At 38.8% G+C, this 22908-nt stretch overlaps 1 protein-coding gene across 2 annotated transcripts in view; it reads right to left on the reverse strand.

Moving 5' to 3' along the window:
- Positions 1–153: 153 nt before the first annotated feature.
- The window catches only part of LOC107309772 (collagen alpha-1(XV) chain-like), a 90841-nt gene continuing 68086 nt past the window's right edge, over positions 154–22908 (reverse strand). The window contains exons 26-37 of one of the 2 annotated variants that reach the window (XR_004306143.1): positions 20303–20392; positions 17096–17145; positions 15522–15623; positions 14246–14381; positions 12720–12781; positions 10449–10577; positions 10192–10251; positions 8835–8894; positions 7785–7970; positions 4009–4124; positions 3738–3870; positions 3558–3648 (exon numbers count right to left, since the gene is read on the reverse strand). Coding sequence is in view for 1 of the 2 variants with exons in the window: in XM_032442532.1 (XP_032298423.1) it covers positions 3432–3648; positions 4009–4124; positions 7785–7970; positions 8835–8894; positions 10192–10251; positions 10449–10577; positions 12720–12781; positions 14246–14381; positions 15522–15623; positions 17096–17145; positions 20303–20392 (1208 nt within the window). In the remaining variant the exon portion in view is untranslated. Of the gene's footprint in view, positions 3649–3737; positions 3871–4008; positions 4125–7784; positions 7971–8834; positions 8895–10191; positions 10252–10448; positions 10578–12719; positions 12782–14245; positions 14382–15521; positions 15624–17095; positions 17146–20302; positions 20393–22908 lie in introns of both variants that reach the window. The other variant, XM_032442532.1, reaches the window with a different exon arrangement.

Here is a 22908-nt window from a genome sequence, read left to right on the forward strand (position 1 = left end):
AATTTTCCATTTCTTAAGAATGCTCAGCATTTTAGGGGAAGGGATAGACAAAATATGAGAGAAATTAGTTGTAATTCATACATTTAAAGTGTAATATAAACACTTTTTTTCCTCATTAACATGTAATAATGAAAATACTGTCCAAACAGAAGGTATGATTCAGCTGACTTTATATGGTTTTATAGTAAATTAAAGAAATAAGGCTGGATTTCACATTTTCATGTTACATAATAATTAAATCAGTTTGGTATGGTAAACATGATTTGGCTTATCTTGTCTTTTGAAAGTAGCTGTCTAATAATTTAGTAGTTTGTTTGTTAGCAATTTGGTGTTTCTAACCTAATCTTCAGGTTAAGTCTTTTAAAATGATAACATGATGCTTGATTACCATAGTTACTGCCAGTTAAAAAAACAAGTAAATGCTTTTTTAAAGTACATAGTAGGCAAATATTTAGGTGAGAGACTTAAGGTACTGTGGTGATAATGCTTGTGAGGAATAATAGCATTTAACAGTCATTCCTGTCACTAATACTGTGATTTTATATTACTAATTCTTTCAGTATCTGAATGCCAGAAGGATACATTCACTAAAAGGAAAATTGCATATAGCATAGTAAGATAACAATGCCTAGAGCCGATTAGGGTTAGGGTTACGGTTAGGGTTAGGGTTATGGTAAAGAGACCATGACAGATATTTTTCATTCAGTTTACATTTGGCACAACAGGAAATGACTTCCTCTTATGCTAAATTAAATAAATAAAGGTCAGATGGCTTGTTTATCTGCATTTATGTGCACATTTCTGCCAGTTAAAACAGGATGTTTTCTATTAACATTGCTCCAGATTTCCTGATAACAATAGCACCAAAGTAAGGACCAGACTCTGTCTAGTTCAGTCCTTCTGCATAAAACACTATGCCTAGAATCTGTGATGAAAAGTAAGATGTCAGGTTGCTAAATTCATGTGTAAGCACCAAGATGAAATCTGTAAAATCTTTTTGGAGTTAGGTATTTAGGTATTAGTATTGAGTTTCCATTGAGACTCCAAGGAGTCAAGTCCCTTTGTTCTTAAAGCTTTTTGAGAAGTCTATCCCTGTAAAATTTAACAGCATCCTCTTATTTGCTCATTATACATGGGACAGTATGTATATATACATATATCAAACAGAGGAGGCAGGAAACCAGCAAAGCTAAACAAGGACCTGGAAATCAAACTGATGAATAAGAAGGAAATGTACAGGCAGTGGAAGCAGGGACATACTGCCTGTGAAGAATACAGGGATGCTGTCTGGATGTGCAGAGATGGGATCAGGAAAGCCAGGACACACATGGTACTGAAGCTGATGAGGGATGCAACAAGAAGGGATTCTACAGGTATATTGGTCAGAAGATAAAGGCCAAAGAGAGTGTACCCTCTCTGATAAATCAGAAGCAAGAACTGACTTCAAAAGGCATGAAGAAGGTCAGGTACTCAAGAAGTTCTTTGCATCCACTGACAGTCAGGCTTCCCAAATCTCTCAAGTCCTGGAGGAGGAATAAGATAAGGTTCAAGTTCAAGACCACTGGATGAGACTGAATGAGTACAACAGGTCTGTGGGGCCTGATGACATGCAACTCAGGGTCCTGAAGGAACTGTCTGATGTGGTAGCAAAGCCACTCTCCATCATATTCAGAAAGTCATGGCTGTCAAGTAAACTCTTAGGTGATTTGAAAAGGGGAAACATCGTTCCCATTTTTAAGGAAAAATTAATCCAGGAAACTATAGGCCGATGAGCCTTACCTCTGTGCCTGGGAATGTCATGAAACAGGAAGCTATGTTAAGGCATGCGCAAGATGAGGAGGTACAGTACTAAGAGCCAGTACAGCTTCACCAAGGGCAGATTGTGCCTGATCAATCTGGTGACCTAGGAAGGAGCAATGACATCAATGGACAAAGGAAGAGCAACTGATGTCAGGTACATTGGCTTCTGCGAGGCCATATCCTTATCTCTAAGTTGGAGATATAAGGATTTGAAGAGTGGACTATTTGGTGAATAAGGAATTGGTTGGATGATCAGTCAGAGGATTGCGATCAGCAGCTCTGTGTCTGGGTGGTGGCCTGTGATGAGTGGTGGCCTCAGTGGTCCAAGTTGAGACGGGTGCTCTTCAACATCTTAATCAAAGATGTTCAGTGGGATCAAGTGCACCCTGAGCAAGTTTGAGGATGATGCCAAACTGACAGGGATGCCATCCAAAGGGACCTTAACAAGCTCAAGATGTGCCCACATGAACCAAGTGAGATTCAATGAGGCTAAGTGCAAGGTATTGTACTTGGGTTGGGACAATCTTAGATACGAGTACAGACTGGGAGAAGAACTCACTGAGGGCAGACCTGCAGACAAGGGCTAGCAGTCCCCATGGCCAAAAAGCTTGACATGAGCCAGCAGTATGTCCTTGCAGCCTGGGTTGCATCAAAAGAGGGATGGTCAGCAGGGTGGGAGAGGAGATTGTTCCCCGCTACTCTTCCCTTCTGAGGTCCCACATGGAGTACTGCCTTTAGGTCTGGCTTCCCCAGCTCAAGAAATACGTGGAACAGATGGAGTGGGTCCAGAGGAGAGCCACAAAGATGATCAGAGGGCTGGAGCACCTCTCCAATGAAGAAAGGTTGAGAGTGCCTTGCTTATTCAGCCTGGAGAAGGGAAGGCTCTTGGTAAACCTCATGGTGGCTTTCCAGTGACTAAAAGTAGCTTATAATCACCAGGAAGAACAACTTTATACATGGTTAGATAGTGATAGAGTAAAGGGGAATGACTAAAATAAGGGAGATTTAGATTAGATATTAAGAAGAATATTATTATTTTTAATGAGAGGGTGGTGAGGCCCTGGAACTACTTGCCCAGAGAAAAGCAGAGGAATGGAAGTGTTGACTTCCACTCCCTAGAAGTATTGAAGGCCAGGTTGATTGGGTCCCTGGGCAACCTGATCTACTGGTTGACAAGCATGCCCATGGCAAAGTCCCTTCCAATTCAAGCCATTTTATGATATATTTAAATAGTGCCTTGGATATTCAAAATCAATGCAAGTGAAAAGAAGACTTAACTGGAAGAAACAGCAGCTATCAAGTCAGGCTACTGAATCTTCCTTGTAGTCCATACTTGACTAGTGACTTTTACTGAACTTCAACTCCGTTAGTAAGACAAGAGGCTGTGAGTGAAATGTTGGCATACCTTCAACCATACAAAGTTCGAGTGGAAAGAAAAGCTTTAAGTGTGCCTCATGAACACTGAATGTTCCACTCAACTGGAATATGGATTGTGTTGAGGTATGTTTTCTTTGGCTAATTTTTCCTGAAATGTGCAATTACAAAAATTAAAATATTTACATCATTGCAAATGAAACTTCTGTTGTCAGCTTTTTCTGTCATAATATTGAATATTATGTACAACAGATGAGTTATTTTCCCTGGGGATCAGATACAAAACTGTTTTCAATACAAAGAACAATAAACTGATTATTACAGCCATATGCTTTCTGATCAAGAAGTTTTCCCATCTTCAGTGGTGATGCTTGTCCCATTGCTGCCAAATCAGCTGTGTGCCAGGCTTCACAGTAGTTGCTGACCAGTCGGATCCCATTTGTAGTTGAACCATGCCATATTATCTTTTGAGGCCTGAAAAGTGATGTTAAAAAGTTATTTGCTGAAAAAAAGAAATTAATATATACATATTTTAATTCAACTGCATGCCTACATATAGTGACCTTGTTCTGTTCATACTATTTAACCATTATTTTTTGTTCTTCTGCTTGAAGCAGAGAGTGGGTGTGAAAAGATGAAGACAGAATGCAAAGGAGGAGAAGGGGAACACAATCTGATGTCTCAGTTGTAGCCTTTCTGAAACAGAGAAGAAAGATTGCATAAGAAAAGGGAGAATTTTTTATCACATTTCAAGTAACTCACTATATTGCCACTTGTCCTATCTGGTGAAAATAAATGTCATGTGAAACATAAAAAATAGTAAAATGAACTCACCAGAGTGGATCTGTCATGACATTCCTCCCATCAAAGGAGTATATTGGAACATGAATGTTGAATTGTCCACCATTTCCATTGAATATAGATTCCCAATTGTTGAAAAGTGTTTCTCCCTGTTAAAATTTCAATGCTATTTTTACAAACAAAATAAATCTGAATCTGTTTTTATAAGGCGTGTCTTTAAATCTAAAATTTTATCTTCTTTTAAAAGCACTAAGGATTCTGGCTTTCACATCTCAGATTTTACTGAATTTACTCTATCATCTCTGTGCAAAGAGCTTTCTGATTCACACCTATACCTTATAGTTTTATCTCTGCTCTATTGTCACTCCAGTTATTCAACTTGATCATAGAATCACTGAATTGTAGAATGGTTTGGGTTAGAAAGGACCTCCCACTAGACCACGTTGCCCAAAGCTCTATCCAGCCTGGCCATGAATACCTTCAGAGATGAGGCAACTTCTTTGGGCAACCTGTTTCATTGCCTCACTGCTGTTATAGTGAAGAATTTATTTCTTCTAGTCAAATCTACTTGACTAATTTTAGTTTAAAACCATTACACCTTGTTCTGTTACTACACTTGCTGGTGAATGGTCCCTTCCCATCTTTCTTGTATGCATCCCTTAAGTGTTGGAAGGCTGCAGTAGGGTATCCCCAGAGACTTTTCTAAGCTTAACAACCCCAACTCTTTCAACCTGTATTTATGGGAGAGCTATTCCAGCCTTCTGATAATCTCTGTGGCCCTCTTCTGTGCCTACTGTAATATGTCTGACACAACTCTCAAGACTGTAGAAACTGTAGAAAGAGGACTAGCTATAACATTTGTTAACACATTCAATACTTAGATAAATCCCAACAGGATCCATGGACTTAGGAACACTGAACTGATGCAACTGATTCCTTACAATTCTGGTGGTCACAAGTGGAAAGTCACTGCTTCCTCAGTCATGGTACTTCAACTTAGAGGACTGGGCAGACCAAGATCTATCATTAATATTAAAAAATGAAGCAAAAAAGGCATAAAATCCATCTACTTTTTCCTCATCTCTACTTCTGACAATCTTCGAGTATCAGACCAATATTCTCCTTTGACCTACTCTTGCTTTTTTGTTGTTGTCTGATACCACAGCGGGCAATGTCAACACAAGATGAATTTTGGCTTTTCTCGTCTTCTACCCTCAGATGTGATCAGCAGCTCTGTAATCTGCCCGTTAAGATCTTCCAGATATATTTTCATTCTTTTTCTATCCTAGTTCCATGATGAGCTCTCCTTTCTTCTGGCCCACTTGCTTGACAATGGGATTGTGTAGCAAGTTGAAAAGAGACCATCTCTTACAGGCCTCTAAATCCTGTAGAACAATTCCCAGATGACACTGCTAACTAGCTCCCAGAGTAGCTTAAAACACAAAGTAGCTCTTTTAAAATCCAGTGTGACAGTGCTGCTGGCCTTTTTCACTTCTCACCAAAAATTTTGAACTCAACTATTTTATTATCACTGTGACCAAGCCAGCCACCTACCATCACCTCTCCCACAAGGCCTTCTCTATTCTCAAACAACAAATCTAGGAGGATTGTACTTGGGTTGGGACAATCTTAGATACGAGTACAGACTGGGAGAAGAACTCACTGAGAGCAGACTCAGTTATTGTGACAGACAGACAGTGAGAAGAACTCACTGAGAGGCTCACGGCAGACTGGTTTAAGACTAAGGCAACAAAGACATGAGAATAAATGGAAACAGGTTGTGAGCTCATGTCAGTACAAATCAAATCTTTTCTATTTGTCTCACTGAGTACTTGTGACAGGAAATTGTCTTCAGCATGCTGAAGTCTAGGAATATCCCAGACTCGCTTGGAATTGTGTAATATTTTACATTGAAATGGACCAACAGGGATCATTGAGTCCAACTTCTGGCTACACACAGGACTACTCAAAAATGAGAGAACTGTCCAAATGCTTCTTGAGCTCTTTCAGGAGTGGTGCTGTGACCACTGTCATGGGGAGCCCGTTCAAGGGCCTGATCATCCTCTTGGTGAAGAACTGTTTCTTAATACCCAACCTGACTATCACCTGATGCTGCTCCATGCCATTCCCTTGGGTCCTATTGCTGTCACGAGAGAGCAGACATCAATGCCTGCCCCTCCACTCTCCCTGTGAGGAAGTTGTAGGCTTCCATGAGGCCTCCCCTTAGCCTCCTCCAGGCTGAACTAACTGAAGGACCTCAGCAGCTCCCCATATGTTTTGCTCTTTAGACCTTTCATCATCTTTGCTGCCCTGAGTCTTCATAGGAAGTGTTTTGGGGTTCTGAAGGGGAAGGTTCTTGTAGACAACCTTACTGAGAAGGTAGTGCTTAAAAGACAATGGTAACTGTTTCTGGGAATACCTTATCTGTGCTGCTGTCCTGTGTGGGTGGTCAGTAACACACACACAATGACATGTTTTCTATTTATCTCCTTGATCCTCAGCCGGAGGATCTCTACCAAGTTATCCATAAGTGTGAAGGCTGTACAGTCTAATCTCTCATTTACATATAGTGCAGCACTTCCACCTCACTTGCCATCCCTCTCTCTCCTGCACAGACATTCCCAGCACTTCAGCCATTGGTCTTGTTCTGGCAAGTATCACTAGTACCAATGATATTGTAACCCTAGGAAAGGACCAAAGCTTTCAGTTCATGTAATCACAGAATGGCCTGGGTTGAGAAGAACCTCAAAGATCATCTAGTTTCAACCCCCTGCTAGGCAAACTTTCATCCCTTAAGGAGGTAGTCACTCATAGTACAGAAACTGTCATTTCTTCATACTGCTTGTCTTGCTGCTGCACTTGCTACAATGGTTTGTTTGACCTGACCTTGGTGGGTGAACTTACATAAATACCTCTTCTTCCATCTTTTCTTATCCCTTGAGGAACTGGTTATAAGTACTGTAACTATAGAGAAAATACAGGGATAGTTTGCAATGGAAATAGAAATTCAGCACAGTTTTGCCACAGTTTTGTGGCAGATGTTGCAAATGTGAAAGTCAAAAGCTTTGCACCAGGCTACCTCTTGAACTGTTTTTACGTTTTCTTCCAGTAGAACTCAAAATAACATTATGTTTACTATTTTCCTCCAAGGTTTGCATGTGCTTCAGAGTAGCATCTATTCAGCATGTTCCAAGCATCATGTGTTATTCCTTTTGGCTTATTTGTCTGTTCTTCTCTGTGAGCCACCCAATGCCACAAAGACATGGTTTGTTTTTCTCAGTTTTAGAATATGTGTGTTTATATGTGATCACAACTTGACTCATGCTGCAGACTTCTCCTCAGTCTTTCTCCCCAGGTTCATGGGTAGAATCACTCCTAAGCACAGGATCTTAAGAAATTAGAGGAATAGTCTCTTTAGTCTACACTGTGCTCTATAGTCATACTAGAAATTAGAACATAAAAACTACCTTTGAGACAAAAAAAGAAAAGCACTTTTCTGTGTTGATAATAAAAAGTATCCAGAACACAAAACACCATGCTGTTGCTTTGTCAGCAGTCTACCTGAAGTAAGCCATTCTCACAGATTTATTTCTGCCACAACCTTTAGAACACTGAGAAAAGTAACCCTTGGAAATGCAAAGGAAAGATGAGCCTGTAAATTTACCATTACCTTTTTCCTCTTGGAACCTGACTCTGGAATATGAAGCAAATGCAGCTTGCATTGAAGCTTTGTGCTTTTGCCATTTTCTAAGATTTTGGGGCACCCCAAACTTATCATAATCTAGCAAGTATTAAGCACTTATTTTTACCTTAAGATTTACTATTGGCAAATTGTATCGGTCTGTTTTTCTGACAACCGCGACCAAATCTTGCAAATGTGATGAGAGAAAGGCCCTATAGGTAGTCTTCAAACCTGCTTGCTGGGCCTGTTGAAAACAGTGAAAATCTGCTCTCATGTCACCAGACAATGGTAAGTTTAAAGCCACCAGGTGCAGCTGGAGAAAAGAGAAGAAAACCACAATTTTAACAGAAGTTTATAACATGAAAAAGATACATATTTAAAACAAACTAAGCCCCACCCCTTGTTAGCTCAAGAGATGGTGACTTCCATACCCGTATAGAAGTTGTTTGCCATCATAAGATTACATTTCTGAAATCTATGCAGCCCATGATAAACTTAATTATTTTTGAACAGCTGGGAAGCCATGAAGATTATATACTCCTAAAAAATAAAACTTTTAGAAGTAGCTGGCATTTTTAAACAACAATCTTGGAGTTATTGCACAAATAGAATCCCAAATCACAGGGCTGGAAATAAATAGTAAGAAGTGGCCATATAAGATTTAAAAATTGACTGCTGCCAAGTACAAGTGGTAACATACTTGATTCAAACAGTACAAATGCAAGCACTAGTCAATATTTTTGTTTTTACATGTAATTCTGTTATTTTACTTCCCTCAACACATATTTAAAGTATTTTAAATGAAAGCTTATCTTCTAAAGTAAATATTTAAAAACAAGCAGCATCATGAAGATAGAAAAAAACTCTGACTAACATTTTAATGATTTAATTGTAGCACAATTGCTAGCTTAAAAATGTGTTGCAGATTTCTTGGTACAATCACTAAGTGAAGAGGTATTCTGAACTCAAAATCTGTTGGGTTTTTCTTTCAGATATGAAAGAAGCTTGGGAGATTAAAGTAGTCTGAGATGTCTAAACCAATTTTTAAAAAGATAGTTTTAACTTTCTGAAGCAAAATCTGTGAATTTGAAGATGAAATACTACACATCTCCCTGAACATACAAATTACATTGCTTCATAACTCAGTACACAGTTGCAATACAGAACTCATACTTACTGCTGGTTTTCCATTGTTCGTGTCTGATATTGGATTCAGTACCGGAAGAGATTGAAATCCCTGTTATTTTAAAACATGCAGATATATATGTTAAACATGCTGCTCAGATCAGAATTTTAGGCATTCAATGATATTCTAAATAAAGCAAACACTGTACACTGGAGAATCTGGAGCTGTCCTGTCTCAGAAAAAGAAACCCGAATCGTGTATCCATGTATAATTTACATATCATAAATTTAGTCTGTCACATAAATATGTGTTTGAATGCTGTCTCAGCACCCTGATTTCAGCTTGAACAGAGTTGTTTTTGTCCATAGTGTCTGGTGTCATGCTATGTTTTGGCTTTAGGAGAAGAACAGTGTTCATAAAACACTGATGTTTCTGTTGTTGCTGGACTGTGCTGTACAGAGCCAAGGACGCTTCAGTTTTGTCACCTTCTTGTACTGTCCTGCCAGCAAGAGGGCTGGGGAACACAAAGAGCAAGGAAGGGACAGAACCACAACACCTGACCTAAACTGGCCAAAGCTATATCCTGTATCATATGAAATCATGTGAGGAAAATATTAAACTGAGGGAAGTTGGGGGGCTTCTACTGCTTGAGGACTGGCTGTTCATCAGTCAGTACCTAGTGAGCAATTCCACTGTGAATTACTTGTTTAGTAAGTATACATGTATTATAATTATTACTGCTATTTATCTCTCTGTTCTGTCTCATGAGTTTCACTTTTGGTTTTTTTTGTTGGTTTTTTTTTTTTAAATTAATTGTCTCTTGCATCCCACTTGGACATTGTGGAGTGAGAGAAAGGCAGTGTAGTGTTAGCTACTTGCCTGGTGAAACCAGAACACCCCGCCAGCACTGCCTTTCTAGCATTCTCTTGCCCTTTCATTATTGCAGCAGTCAGATCAATTAATCTGTTCTCAACAAGACTATGTTTCAACAAGCTATATAGAGATGATGATGATGATGTATCATGAAAAAAGGACTATAAACTTTTAGAGAAAGTCTTCTCTTCAGATGTACCTTTCTGAAATTCCTTGGCAGGGAACAGGGCTTGATACAACTGACTTCAGAGTTATGAAACAGAACTGATTTTCTCTTTTTTTAGTAGAAAGTCTCCTTTGTCCTTTTCAGAGAGGATGCTTTACCTCTGTCATGTTTGGATTCTCAGAATATAATGTAAAAAACGAATGGCTGGCCTGCATGAACTAGTTTGCAAGCTTATTTAGTGTTTTTATTGAACTGACAACTCTCAGAAGAAAATTGTGTTATGCAGGGGCCTGCAACTTTCTGCCAAGTGAATCACCCATGTTTACACATCTAGACTCAGTTTTTCACAGTCAAATATTTGATACTTACATAACTTGATACAGCTGGAGGAGGAAGGCTCTCATCAGGGACAGGAATTAGCTCACTTAGCTGAAATAACACAAAAGGAAAAACAAAGAAAACCTTATCAATAGTAGCTGCTGAGCTAAAAACAAACAAACAAACAAAAGAAAAGAAAAAGAAAAAAAAGAATCTTTGCATGCACACTTTTCCATCCCTGTAAAAAATATCCATAACTCTATTTTGAGTAAGAGAGCTGGAAAGGGTAAGACATAGTGCAATAATACCTGCAATTTTCTCCATCCATTTCGAACACGGATAAAAACATCGCTGGTTTCTCTAAGATAGATTAGTGTACCTTCTGTTACCAAATGAACCTTTTCCAACATACCTTCAATGTTTTGAAATGTTGTAACCTGTCAAACAGCAAAACAAAACATTTTGCAAATTAAATACAACTTTCATTTGAACACACTAATGTCATGGCTTTTTGCTCAAGAAATGCTCACCATTGCATACAAAAAGCTTCAAAAACAAAGACACATTCTGGCATATCAACATTGTCATTCTGATGATTTGAACAGAACTATACCAATAGTCCAACAAGGACAAGTGCAAGGTCCTGCACCTCGGTCAGGGTAAACCCAAGCACAGATACAGACTGGGCAGAGAATGGCTTGAGAGCAGCTCTGAGGAGAAGGATTGGGGGTGTTGGTTGATGTGAGATTCAACATGAGCTGGCAATGTGTGCTTTCAGCTGAGAAGGCCAATTGTGTCCTGGGTTGCATCAAGGGAAGTGTGACCTGAAGGTCAAAGTGGTTGATTCTACCCCTTTACTACATTCTCATGAGTCCCCACCTGGAGCACTGCATCCAGTTCTGGGGCAGCCAACACAAGAAGGACGTGGAGCTGTTGGAGCAGATCCAGATGAGGACCACAAAGATGATCAGGGAGCTGGAGCACTTCCCCTGCAACTATAGGCTGAGAGAGCTTGGGATCACCATCACAGAGAAGAGAAGGTTCCAGAGGGACCTTATAGCAGCCTTTCAGAACCTGAAGGGGGTCTACAGGAAAGCGGGGAGGATATTTTTATAAGGGCAAGTAGTGACAGGATGAGGGGAAATGGTTTTAAACTGGAAGAGGGTCGATTTAGTCTAGATATTAGGAAGAAATTATTTCCAGTGAGGGTGGTGAGACACTGGAACTGTTGTGAATCTTTGGAATAGGTTGCCTAGCAATGTAGTTGAGTCACCATCCCTGGAAATATTGAGAAGATGTGTAGATGCGCTCCTTAGGGATGTGTTTTAGTGATAGACTTAGCAGTGCTAGGTTGATGCTCGGACTTGGTGATTTAGAGGTCTTTTCCATCCTTCATGGTTGCCTGATTCTATTAATGCTTTATAGATCATGCAGATGTTACTAGCAGTTTGCATAATGATTTTTTTAATGTTGATTTTGATTTAACTGGGCTTGTAACTTCTAGCCTATAACCACATTTCTCTACCCTGAGGCACCAGTCTTTGAACATTTGTTTCTCCCCTCTTCTTATAAGTATTATAAAGATTGTCAGGTTCTGAATTTCCATGAGAATGAACAGGGAGAAGAAAGACAATACTATGATGGAAAAGCATTTATATTCTCATTAGTTCATTACATACAATGTAGATGATCTGAAAACCTGCTCATTTATTAGTGCATTCCCACGTGACTGCCAAAGGTATGCAGATAATCTGATTTTCTGACATAGCACGAGAATGTGGGAAAGATAAAAAATGGTAGTGAAAACTCTGCAAGTTTGTATTAAAAATATTTTAAAATTTAGATATTAACAAGACGTAAGTGTTAGTTGTCATTTTTGCTTAGTTTGTCATTTTGGATATCTGGATACAATTCTGATTTGAGTCATCTAGTAAAAAAAGGAAACAACTCAATTTCAGTCCACCTTCTGGCACACCAATTCTTAGATTTGTTAGAGAACATCAGAGTTTTCATCTTAGTATTAAAAAACCTGAATTGCTGGATCAGGCTGCTCTGAGAGGTTGTGGATTCCCTGTCCCTGGAGGTGTTCAAGGCCAGGTCGGTTGGATGGGGCACTGGGCAGCTTGATTTAGTATTAGGTAGGAATGTTGGCAGCCCTGCCTGCAGCTGGGGGGTTGGAGCTTGATGATCCTTGAGGTCCCTTCCAAACCAAGCCATTCTATGATTCTGTGATTCTACGAATGTGAGGTTGTTTCTTCGTTTGTTTGTTTGTTTGGTTTTTTACATGTTGCCAAACTCTTTTGGAGTTACTGAAGTTGGAATATGAAAACCTTTCCATTACTTTATTTCTCTGCATCCCATTGCATTTCTTCAAATAGGAAATGGACAGATGACTCTCATTGCCTTTCCCAGATCTTTGGATTCTTTTTCTTTTTTGAAAAATGAGGTTCAGAAAACCAGAAAATATCTAATGGAAACACAGGACTGAGCTTTTCCTCCTCTTATCACTGCTAATAATGGCCACCAGTAGATTTGAAAAACAAGCTTCAATGACAAAATTCCATATTTTGTTGTCTTACCAGATTCCTGGTTACAGGTGGCCCTGGTTCTCCAGGAGGACCTGGTGGTCCAGGCATTGCGGCTGTTAAAACACAAGAATATGGTACATGTTGAAGGTCATCTGTTTTGAGAGCGAGTGAATGACAGAAAGAAAGGACTTGGCAGCATTGCCTAGGAGGGTTAAAAAGTGAGAGGTTAAAATGGCCATGGTCCATACATAGCCAAGTTCTAGACAGCTTTGTTCAAGTCAACTACAGAAAATGCATTCTAAAGATTTTTATTTCTTTAAAGCAATAGTGGAAGTTAGTCTTTCCTCTGTTCTTTGGGAAGGTAAAATCAACAGATTGGAATATGTTGTAGGTATTCTGCAAATAAAGATCAACTAAAGTGAAAAAGATGGGATGCAAATACATATAATTTGCCTGACTAGCTAATATTCAGAAGCACTTCACAGAATCACAGAATCACAGAATGGCCCAGGTTGGAAGGGACCTCAAGGATCATGAAGCTCCAACCCCCCTCCCTGGCAGGGCCACCAAACTTCCACTTGATGTAAATTATCCGAGAAAAGATCTAAAGGCCTCTGTGAACTTTATGGATGCCAAGAATATGTCCACTTTATTATGATCAGAGGCTAATACAGGTACATGCCTATGTTCATGTGTTGAACATAGTAAGGATTACTGCTTCCTTAAATATTCATCAGAGGACAAACATTTCTGGCAGACACTCCATTCATAATATTTACTGAATGGCAGTTTGGAAGTCTCGCCTTGTCCCCGGGCAGCTGAATAAACCAGTCCGACTTATTTCGGAAAACACCTGGAGAGAACAAATTGGAGACACAGGGATCTGCTTTCCAAACCAACATACTGGAAGTACAGACATTGCTGAAAGCAGTCTAATCATTAGGACTCAGAAACAGATCTTTATTAAGTAAGCCAACCCAAACTTTAAGCAAGACAAATTTGCATTATAATCTCTCTACACAGTTAACAGTGCTGTTAGTATGCTTCCTTCCTTCAGCTAAGATTAGGGAAAGCTTTCTGCTGGAGTTTCCTGACAGAGGAACAAGGGTCTCTCACTCAGGCATCACTGATGAGTGATCCTCTGACATCACACTTGATGTGATGTCAGTGGAGCCCAGGATCCTGTCCATCAGAACCAAGTTTGAGCACTGGACATTAACAGTATGAGGCTTGTGACTAGCAGACCTGTGACCCAAAAGGAAACAGAAGTGTTATTGTCTTGAACTCTGACACTTTATTTAAAGTCATGCTTGCCTTTAATGCAAATTTGAGGGAACTTCCAGCACCATCTCATTAACAAAGCTTACGTTATGCTTTAGTGTTCCCATGGCACTAGTCAAGGAAAACTGGTTGGATACTCCCTACAGAAAAAATGCATCATTTGGGAGATAGGGTAGATATGGAAGAGTAGATAGGTAGATGGAAGAACACATACAAAAAGTAAAGAGTGTGTGGGGGGATGTAAGTATGCCTATGTGCTCACATACATAATGAAAGGCAAAATCACACCCTCTCACCTGATCCATATATTGCAGGGGGTCCTGGTGGGCCTGGTGGGCCAGGTGGTCCAATTTTTCCATAACCTGGTAAACCAGGTAAGCCAGGCAACCCTGGAGGTCCTCTGGGTCCAACAACTGAATCCCCTTTAGGTCCCTATTAATGATAAAATGTATTTATTTGAGTGTATCAATGTCTGTTACAATATGTTCCATGCCTCTGTCCCTGAGCTTCCTCCTTCATCCTGGTCATTATGGCCAAGGCTGTACTCATACAGTGAGGTGCAAAAACCCTTGACCTTGCTCAGGACTGATAATAATCAAGGTATCACTGGAGACTACAATACTGTCTCAAACTGGGTGCTCAAATAACTGAGAGCAGACCCCTGGTTCAACAGATGCCAAATCTAAATGCTACAACAGTCAATCATCTTATTTTATAAGCAAGTAGACCAAGAGCCCCTTAGAGCTCCCCTAGCACCCCTATCAGGATATCCCCTTCTCAAGGTTGTTCATGCTTGTGCAGAGATCACCTAGACATGGTGATGCCTTTCTGACACAGATCCTCAGTAAGTGATTTATAGTTTTAAGCTGTACTACTTTCACCGAGATTCAATTTTAGATCTTTTGTGCAACCCAATCCTGCCTGTAGCAAATTGTCAATAGTATCTAGCCATTTAAAACCTTGTTACAGTCACTGTCTTCACTGTTTAAATTACTACACTTTATCTATTTCATATAAACAAGTATCTTCCTGCTTCTCTTCTGATTGAAATGTATGCCACTGTAGCTTTCACCCGTGAGGATGCCACTGCTGCAGGTCCTTCATCTATGATGGCCATATTTTCTAATGCAGGCAACCACACTAAACCACACTACTTTTTTAAGTTGTAAGCATTTTTATTTTATTTTATTTTTTTTCCAAAGAGCCACGGAAACTGAAAAATTTACTCATGCATTAAACTATATTCAAGAAATGAAGTTTCAGACAAGAAAGCTTTCTGATAGGTCTTGCATAGTTGTATACATTTCCTTGATTTGTATGGCTGTTGATAGCAGGAATCTATATACTGATACAGTTGCGTTAGGCAGCTGAGCATAGCAAATTAGTTCAATTCACAAAAGTGAAGTTTCTGTGCTTATGCCTAATGGAACTCTGCCTTACTGAGCTAATGGTCAGCATATAAGTATATATATAGTTCTTAATATCATCTTGATGCTTGTCTATATTAGTGCCCTCTAACTTAAAACGATGCATATTCACAAATATTTATGTTATACAATTTGTGTATCTTACAACTAATCCTGGTCTTCCAGGTGGTCCGGGTGGTCCTGTCAGGTAAAAACCTCCATTTGGTTCTCCTTTTTCTCCTTTTACACCATTGTCTCCTTTTTCACCCTTAAAAGATAACACAGTATAAAACATTCAGCTGAAGAAAGATCAGAATCCTCATCTTTTAAAGTTATCTGAAATTTCTAAGCTTAATAAAAAAGAGCATCTGCTTAACATCTTTTTGACACCACTTCCTTCTTCTGTGATATGGAATAAAAAGGAACACCCCTTCTATTGAAGCTGCAAGAATTTCTTAGGGTGTAGACTAGGTGAGGTGGGACCTAGGTGGAAATCGAGGAAAATGACTCTGTTGCTGTTTCCTGGTATTTTACGTAGCAAAACCTTGTTCTGTGCTATAGCTGGAGGCACAAAAAGGAAATTGGAAGAATCATAAAAGCTATGCTTATTGTTTTTCTTCCCCACTGTGGAAAAAGCAATTATAGACTGACATGAAATTGATAGCTATTTAAAGGAATCCTATAAAGTGGTAATGGCAGTGCACAGAATAACACAAAAGGACAGGGGAATATACAAGGATAATGGAAGAGACACCACACAAAACTGCAGACACTTTGGACTGCATCTCTTCAACTGTCCTACTTCATTAACAGCTTAATTAACAGCTAATTGGAGAACAGAGTGACAGATAAGAAGTGTTTAAATTCTAGATCTGTGCAAAATGAGCCATAGCAATTGTAGGTTCTGCTTCACATTATTTCATTTTCTTTGACTACTCTTCTTTTTTTTCTTTTTCCTTCAATTTTTTGGTGTCTACTTTGGTTCACCCTCCTGGGGAATAAACCTGTGGGTGAAAGCAGTGAAGGACAAAGCAAGCAGGTAGCTGGAGAAAGCCAATAGAGATGTCCAAACAAAATCTGAATACGAGGGTTTGTTTTTTTTTTTTTTTTTTTGTAACATTAAATGATAACTTGATTCTACTTTTTCCATATCTTTTACTGATAAATAACAGCCTTATTCACTTAAAAACTTTATTGTATATGTATTCATTTTTTGTCATTATCACAGTCAGGTGAAAAGAGGATCAGAGAGAGACTAAAGACATCTTGTATGAATATGCTTTCTTCTAAGAGATTTCAGGATATAAGCATAAAGAAGCAGAAATGCATTTTCCATTATCGTAAATTATTTTTTTCAATGTGCTTGAAAGACAAATAGTTTTACAAAATGTGTGTCTCTGACATGAGTTGTCACGAAAACAAAAAACATTTATGGCAAATTATTTGTACCAACTGATGTTAGATAACTGAATTATGGCTCAGTTTAATACCTCTGTGAAGGCAAAAAGCCTCATTAATATATTTTTTTAAGAAGTTATCTTTATATGTTACTGACAACTACCAGTTCTATCTTCATAATAAATTTGTCTCTGCAGCTGGAGAAATTAATATAATTTCTAATTACTAATCTAGTTATCTGTTTTGTATATTTCACCATAATATACTATTTTATGCTTAGCATGTTGTAAAGAATACTCTAAAAAAGCTTAAATAATTCAAATATAAATGGGATATAATTACCTTTATGCTATTAATAAAGTGGCTGAAATGTGATGGAGGTAGAGGTGGACCTGAAAAATGAATAAAATACAGTAAAGTGTGATAATTATCTGTAATTTCTTCTTTAAAATCACTGCTCTGGGTATTTCTGACTTAGAAGTTTAATGGAAAATGATTAACAATATCAGCATTTAACATTTAAATCTTACATTGTTAGTTTTGTTTCCTAACAAAGCCAGGTTTACTTGCCTGGTCTTGTCTGTTACTCCAACTTAATTTTTGAACCTCATTGTAGCTTTCACTCAAATTTAAAAGCAAAGAAGTCTTAAAGATGAAAAGTTCCTAGTTTCCAAAAAATAAAAATAAAAAAATTGTCAGGCTTCCAAATTAACTCTGTTAGCAAATACCAAGAGACAAGGAAAGTGTTCTATATGTTTTGCCAGCAAAGGGGTAGCCAGTCTGCCCCTGCTCAATTATGAATTAGTTGCATTTCCTTTCATGGAAGGGCGTTCCATAGCCAACAAAAGAAAGATCCAGGGCTACTGATCTGCTTCTGATCACAGAATAACTGACATTTTCCTGCAACAAAAATTAGTAACATTATCAATGATTAAACCAGCTGCATTGTCAACAGTGGTCTGCCAGTGCTGCTAAGTCAGCACAAAAAAAAAAAAAAAAAAAAAAAAGCTATCTAAAAAGCCTTTAAATGCTCTCTATTTGGCAGATACTTGAAAATGTTGCTTTTTCCAGGTGCCTGTAACAGCTACAGACATTTTCTTCAAATGCATTCTGAAATTTGGGCCCTACACTGTTCTAGGCACAAATTTGAGATCTCAGTATTTAATCTTAGATGCAGTTAAATTATGTAGACAGCTTACACACTGGTACTGTGTGACCAAAACGTATTGATGCTCTTGCAGCTATTTTGATTTTATTTCAACCCTGCCAATTACTGTTCAATTCATGAGAGGTGATGGATTATAGGCAAGTGAATTGATAGGTGTCCTTCTCAGATATTTCTTAGTATTACTCTCTGTTGGGTAATATTTGAAATCTTTCTTGTCTTACCAGAAAGCAGAACAGGTCAGTGCAAGGTCTCATAGAATCACTGAATGGTTTAGGTTGGAAGGGACCTTTAAGATCATCTAGTTCCAATCACCCTGCTATCGGTAGGGACACTTCCTGCTAGACTAGGTAGCTCAAAGTCCCATCCAGCCTGCCCTTGAAATGCTTCCAGGGAGGGGGCATCCACAACCTCTCTGGGCAACCTGTTCCAGTGTCTCACCACCCTCACTGGAAATAATTTCTTCCTAATATCTAGACTAAATCGACCCTCTTCCAGTTTAAAACCATTTCCCCTCATCCTGTCACTACCTGCCAGTTTAAAACCATTTCCCCTCATCCTGTCACTACCTGCCCTTATAAAAATATCCTCCCCGCTTTCCTGTAGACCCCCTTCAGGTTCTGAAAGGCTGCTATAAGGTCCCTCTGGAACCTTCTTTTCTCTGTGATGAAGATCCCAAGCTCTCTGTCTATAGTTGCAGGGGAATTGCTCCAGCTCCCTGATCATCTTTGTGGTCCTCATCTGGACCTGCTCCAACAGCTCTGCATCCTTCTTGTGTTGGGAGCCCTGGAACTGGATGCAATACTCCAGGTGGGGACTCTTGAGAGCAGAGTAGAGGGGCAGAGTCACCTCCCTCAATCTGCTGATTATGCTCCTCTTGATGCAGCCCAAGATACAATTGACTTTCTGGGCTGCAACTACACATTGCAGGAAGAGGAAGGGCATCACTCTAAAAGAACTAAAAAGATCTGGGAAGAAACCAGTGGAAAACCAAGAGTGGTTTCAGCCAGGATAGAAGAGCTGTGATCTGGGAAAAGGCTATACTTACACCAGATTTTAACATAACACCTCAGCCCCAAGACAAAGTAGCATAGCTTTCATCTATACAGCTAAACTGTAGGAGAGGCTACTTACGCATACAGTCTGTTGCACCAGCTCCTAGCTTAATCTGTCTCCCAGGTCATGCGATTACTTATTGTAGCCCAACTCCCAACCAGAAAGCATGCTAACATTTAAACTACAGGACAAATGCCCCATATGTTCTAGCAGTGTTTAGCTGACACAGAGCAGTGGCATACCTAATTCAGTCTTCTCTAGACACTCAGTGGTGGGCTGGTAGGAGATTCTTGATAGGACTTTTAGAAATCTTAACATCAACTGGGGGGAAATATGCTTTGTTGCATACACTGTGCTGGCAGAAGAGACATTTTCATTTTGTTTTGTTTTCAGACATTGCTGAAATAGACTATAACAGAATTTTGCATGAGTGTTCTCAACAGTAAAATCACACCCTCATTCACAGGAGTTTTAGAATGTTGGTGTGCATTCTTTCAGAATAAAACTATACTGCTTTCACATCTGGGTGTTCTTCTATTCTGCAATTTCTAGCTAGTGAGTTTCCACTGTCAGAGCTTATGTGGATGTCTGTGACACCTGGAAAAGTTATTTGTATGAAAGGATAATATAGCAACTGTAGCAATGGGTAAGAAATACACAGGAGAAGGAATAGAATTTGTCTTAGTTGGTAGGTGAATGAAAAAATATATTCTATTTTAGGAGAAAGATAGAGGCAAGACAATTTAACCAGAATTCTTGTTTTTTCTATCCTTAACAAGATGCAGCTTTTCAACAAAGCCATAATCATAATCCTTTCCTTCTTAAGTACCTGAAATCATCAGACGTGGAAAAAAAAACCAAACAAACAACAACTGTAGGACATTAAATTGCATTAAATACAAAGCCAGGGAATGAGCAGAAATGTAGACAGTGAGTAAATTTGCACAGAAAAGGAAATGTTCTTAATTTCCACATAGGAATGTTTCTTGCTCTTTCTTTTTCTGTATTTATTAATGGCTCTACCGAGTACTAACCTCTATTTCAAGGCACTGGATATTGACCAGTAAAGATTAATAAGAACAAGACAAGAAAACAAATTTGATTGGATGCCCACTTAAAAATAAAGTGGTCCAAAGAGATGTCCTCTTAAAAATAAACAAAATGGCTTCAGTCAGGTGAATTGTGGCTCTAGAGCAAAGTTACGGTTACAAGAAACTAGGTATAAGCTGTAGGCAAAGCTGTAGTGGTAAGTACCACAGTACGTTGCTGAACTGCTTTGTAAGTTAAACACATTCCTTCACAGGGTGCCAATGACAGATTTAATATACCTGGTGGTCCTGGAGCACCTCTGTTTCCCTTTTCTCCTTTTAAGTCCACTGAATTGCGCAGACTCCAGCAATCTTCATTTCCTTTAGCACCTGCAATAAAAGCATCACAAAGAAGCAAAATTAATGAGAACTTTCAAACGGTGGAGACTAGAGCAGTGAAAACCAAGCCATTTAAAGTAAGAGCAGATTTTCCTGCAGAATATGTCACTTGAGGTCTCTATATGCTTGTCTCACTCTCCTCATGAACACTGAACGGCTACCTGATTGCCCTCCCTTGCTTATCAATCCCAACATGTGCAAAATGACCTTTCTCTTACAAATCAATCTTTCAGTCTCCCTGATCACCTACCCTACGACCCACTGAAGAAACCTGTTCTCACTGCATTTGTGGATTTCATGGGACAAGAACAGAAATGATTCTTGAAATTAAGTTTTCGTATTTGATAACAAATCTTCTACTGTCTCTATAATACAGAAGAAATCAATATATAATATCTGTAACTTTGAATGTCAAAAATATTACAGCTTACTGCTCCCCTATGTCATAAAAATATTATTAATGAAGAAAATATTCCCTGAGATCACAGAATCACAGAATAGCAGGGGTTGGAAGGGACCTCCCAGAGATCAAGTCCAACCACCCTGCCAAAGCAGGTTCCCTAACCAGCTTTGTTACAAGGATGTTGTGGGAGACAGTATCAAATGCCTTGGTGAAATCAATGTAGACTACATCCACCGCTCTCCCTCCATCCACCCAGCCAGTGACAAAAGATCAGAAAAGCTTTTATCATCATTTTCCCTCCAGAAAACTGAACTGAGGATAGAGTTATACTCAAATACATCTGGATAAAGCTATTTTTTTCTAGGTATTGTTCAGCTTTCATGCTAAATAAACAAGGTGGGCCCTGGTACCAACCCCTGGGGGACACCACTTGGTCACCAGCTGGCATTTGATACCATGTTCTACAACTGCAGTGTTCAACTTGTTTTGTACATACAGGCTCTGACTTATTTAATTGGATTGTAAACTCTCCAAACTCCTTTGTACAGTGAGAGGAACACAATAACTGGGAAAGAGATTCAGGATGAATTCTGGAGAAAAAAAAACACTATGGGTTTTATCCACAAAATTCTGTGAAAGTATAATAAATCTCAGGCAGGAATAAATCTTTAAAGTAAGATAAATAAAGTAGGAAGATCAAGCATTTCTGCCTTATGTCCATAATCTTGAGATGACCTTCTTCATCAGTGTACACCGTTGGACTATCAGCTAACTACCTCCTTTGGATGTTCTGGAACTTCATTTTTGTTGCTCCAAAAAGCTCTGAGGGAGCAAAACATGTCATAGAACATTGTGCTGTTGTTGTAATTGAAGGCCTTCTATGGTATTAGGTCATGGCATCACTGACTCAGTCAACATTCGCTTTAAAAAAATAGCATTATATGTGCATGCACACAGAATTGCAACCCGTCTCCTTCTACATGCAATTGAATCTGTCCTGGAGCAGAATTTTGAGAATGGGCAAAAGACCGAACTACAGACACTGGCTTGGTTTATTTTTAATGCCTGGTTCACCTAGTAAGCTACAACTTTTTCTTTATCTGATGGAGTCTAGATTCAGAACGTTAAAGTCAGTAATTTTACAGTAATTTTTAAATGGGATGGAATTCTAATGTAAATGGTGATGTTTCCTCCTGAAGCCAAATTACTGTTTGGGCTGGGAACTAGTATGCACTCAGAGAAAAGAAACTATAATGAGGAACTGAACAAAACCTAGAAGGTTTAAACAACATTATCATAGTATAAATGCTCACATTCAAGTTCTTATTTAGACTGCAAGTCTAAAAAGAGATGGATATCCTTTTATTAGCTTGAAATATTGTAGGGAATTTGTTGTTTTCATTAACTAATAAATTACCATTTCATGTCATCCTCTCAAGTACAAACTAATGGACTGATACAATGTACAATTAAGTGGAATCAACTCTTTCAACCAAAGAAAAAAAGCATGAACTTCAGGCTCTCTGTGGGCATTTATTCCATTGGATCATGTATTCTTCCTTGTCAAAAGCAAAGAAGTGAAAAGAAATTAGAAGAGTCCCTCTGTACAGAAAGAAACAAAGAATTGGAAGATTCTGAATTTTGGAGCAGTACTCTGCAGCTTAGGCTTTCTGGAATTAATTCTGTACCACAGAACAAATGTGGACAGTTTTCCAAGCACAAGACAGACTTGTAAGAAATGAGTCAACTGTTCAGTCATAAGGATTTAGAAACAAAGCTCAGGCCTTCACTGGATCCCACAAATTATACCCACCATTAAAAGGAATGATAACTGAAAACAACTTCCATTAACAGAAGTGAAAATTGACAAAAATTCCCCAGTGTGGTGAGAATCTTTCAAGATGTCCTATGCGTGGAACTTCTCAACTTCCTTTCCCTTCAGGCTTATTTACTTTATCTGCCTTTCAGTTTTTGTTTTTTTTTTTTTTTTTTTTTTTTTTTTTTCCCTAGCTATTTCTGAACCCCAGAAATTACTTTCTTTCAAACAGGCCTCAGCTTCCTAGTGTATGAGGGGTATAGCATCATTTCTTCTGTCTCACCCCAA

Source organism: Coturnix japonica, chromosome 2 (assembly GCF_001577835.2).
Source record: "Coturnix japonica isolate 7356 chromosome 2, Coturnix japonica 2.1, whole genome shotgun sequence".
NCBI lineage: Eukaryota > Metazoa > Chordata > Aves > Galliformes > Phasianidae > Coturnix > Coturnix japonica.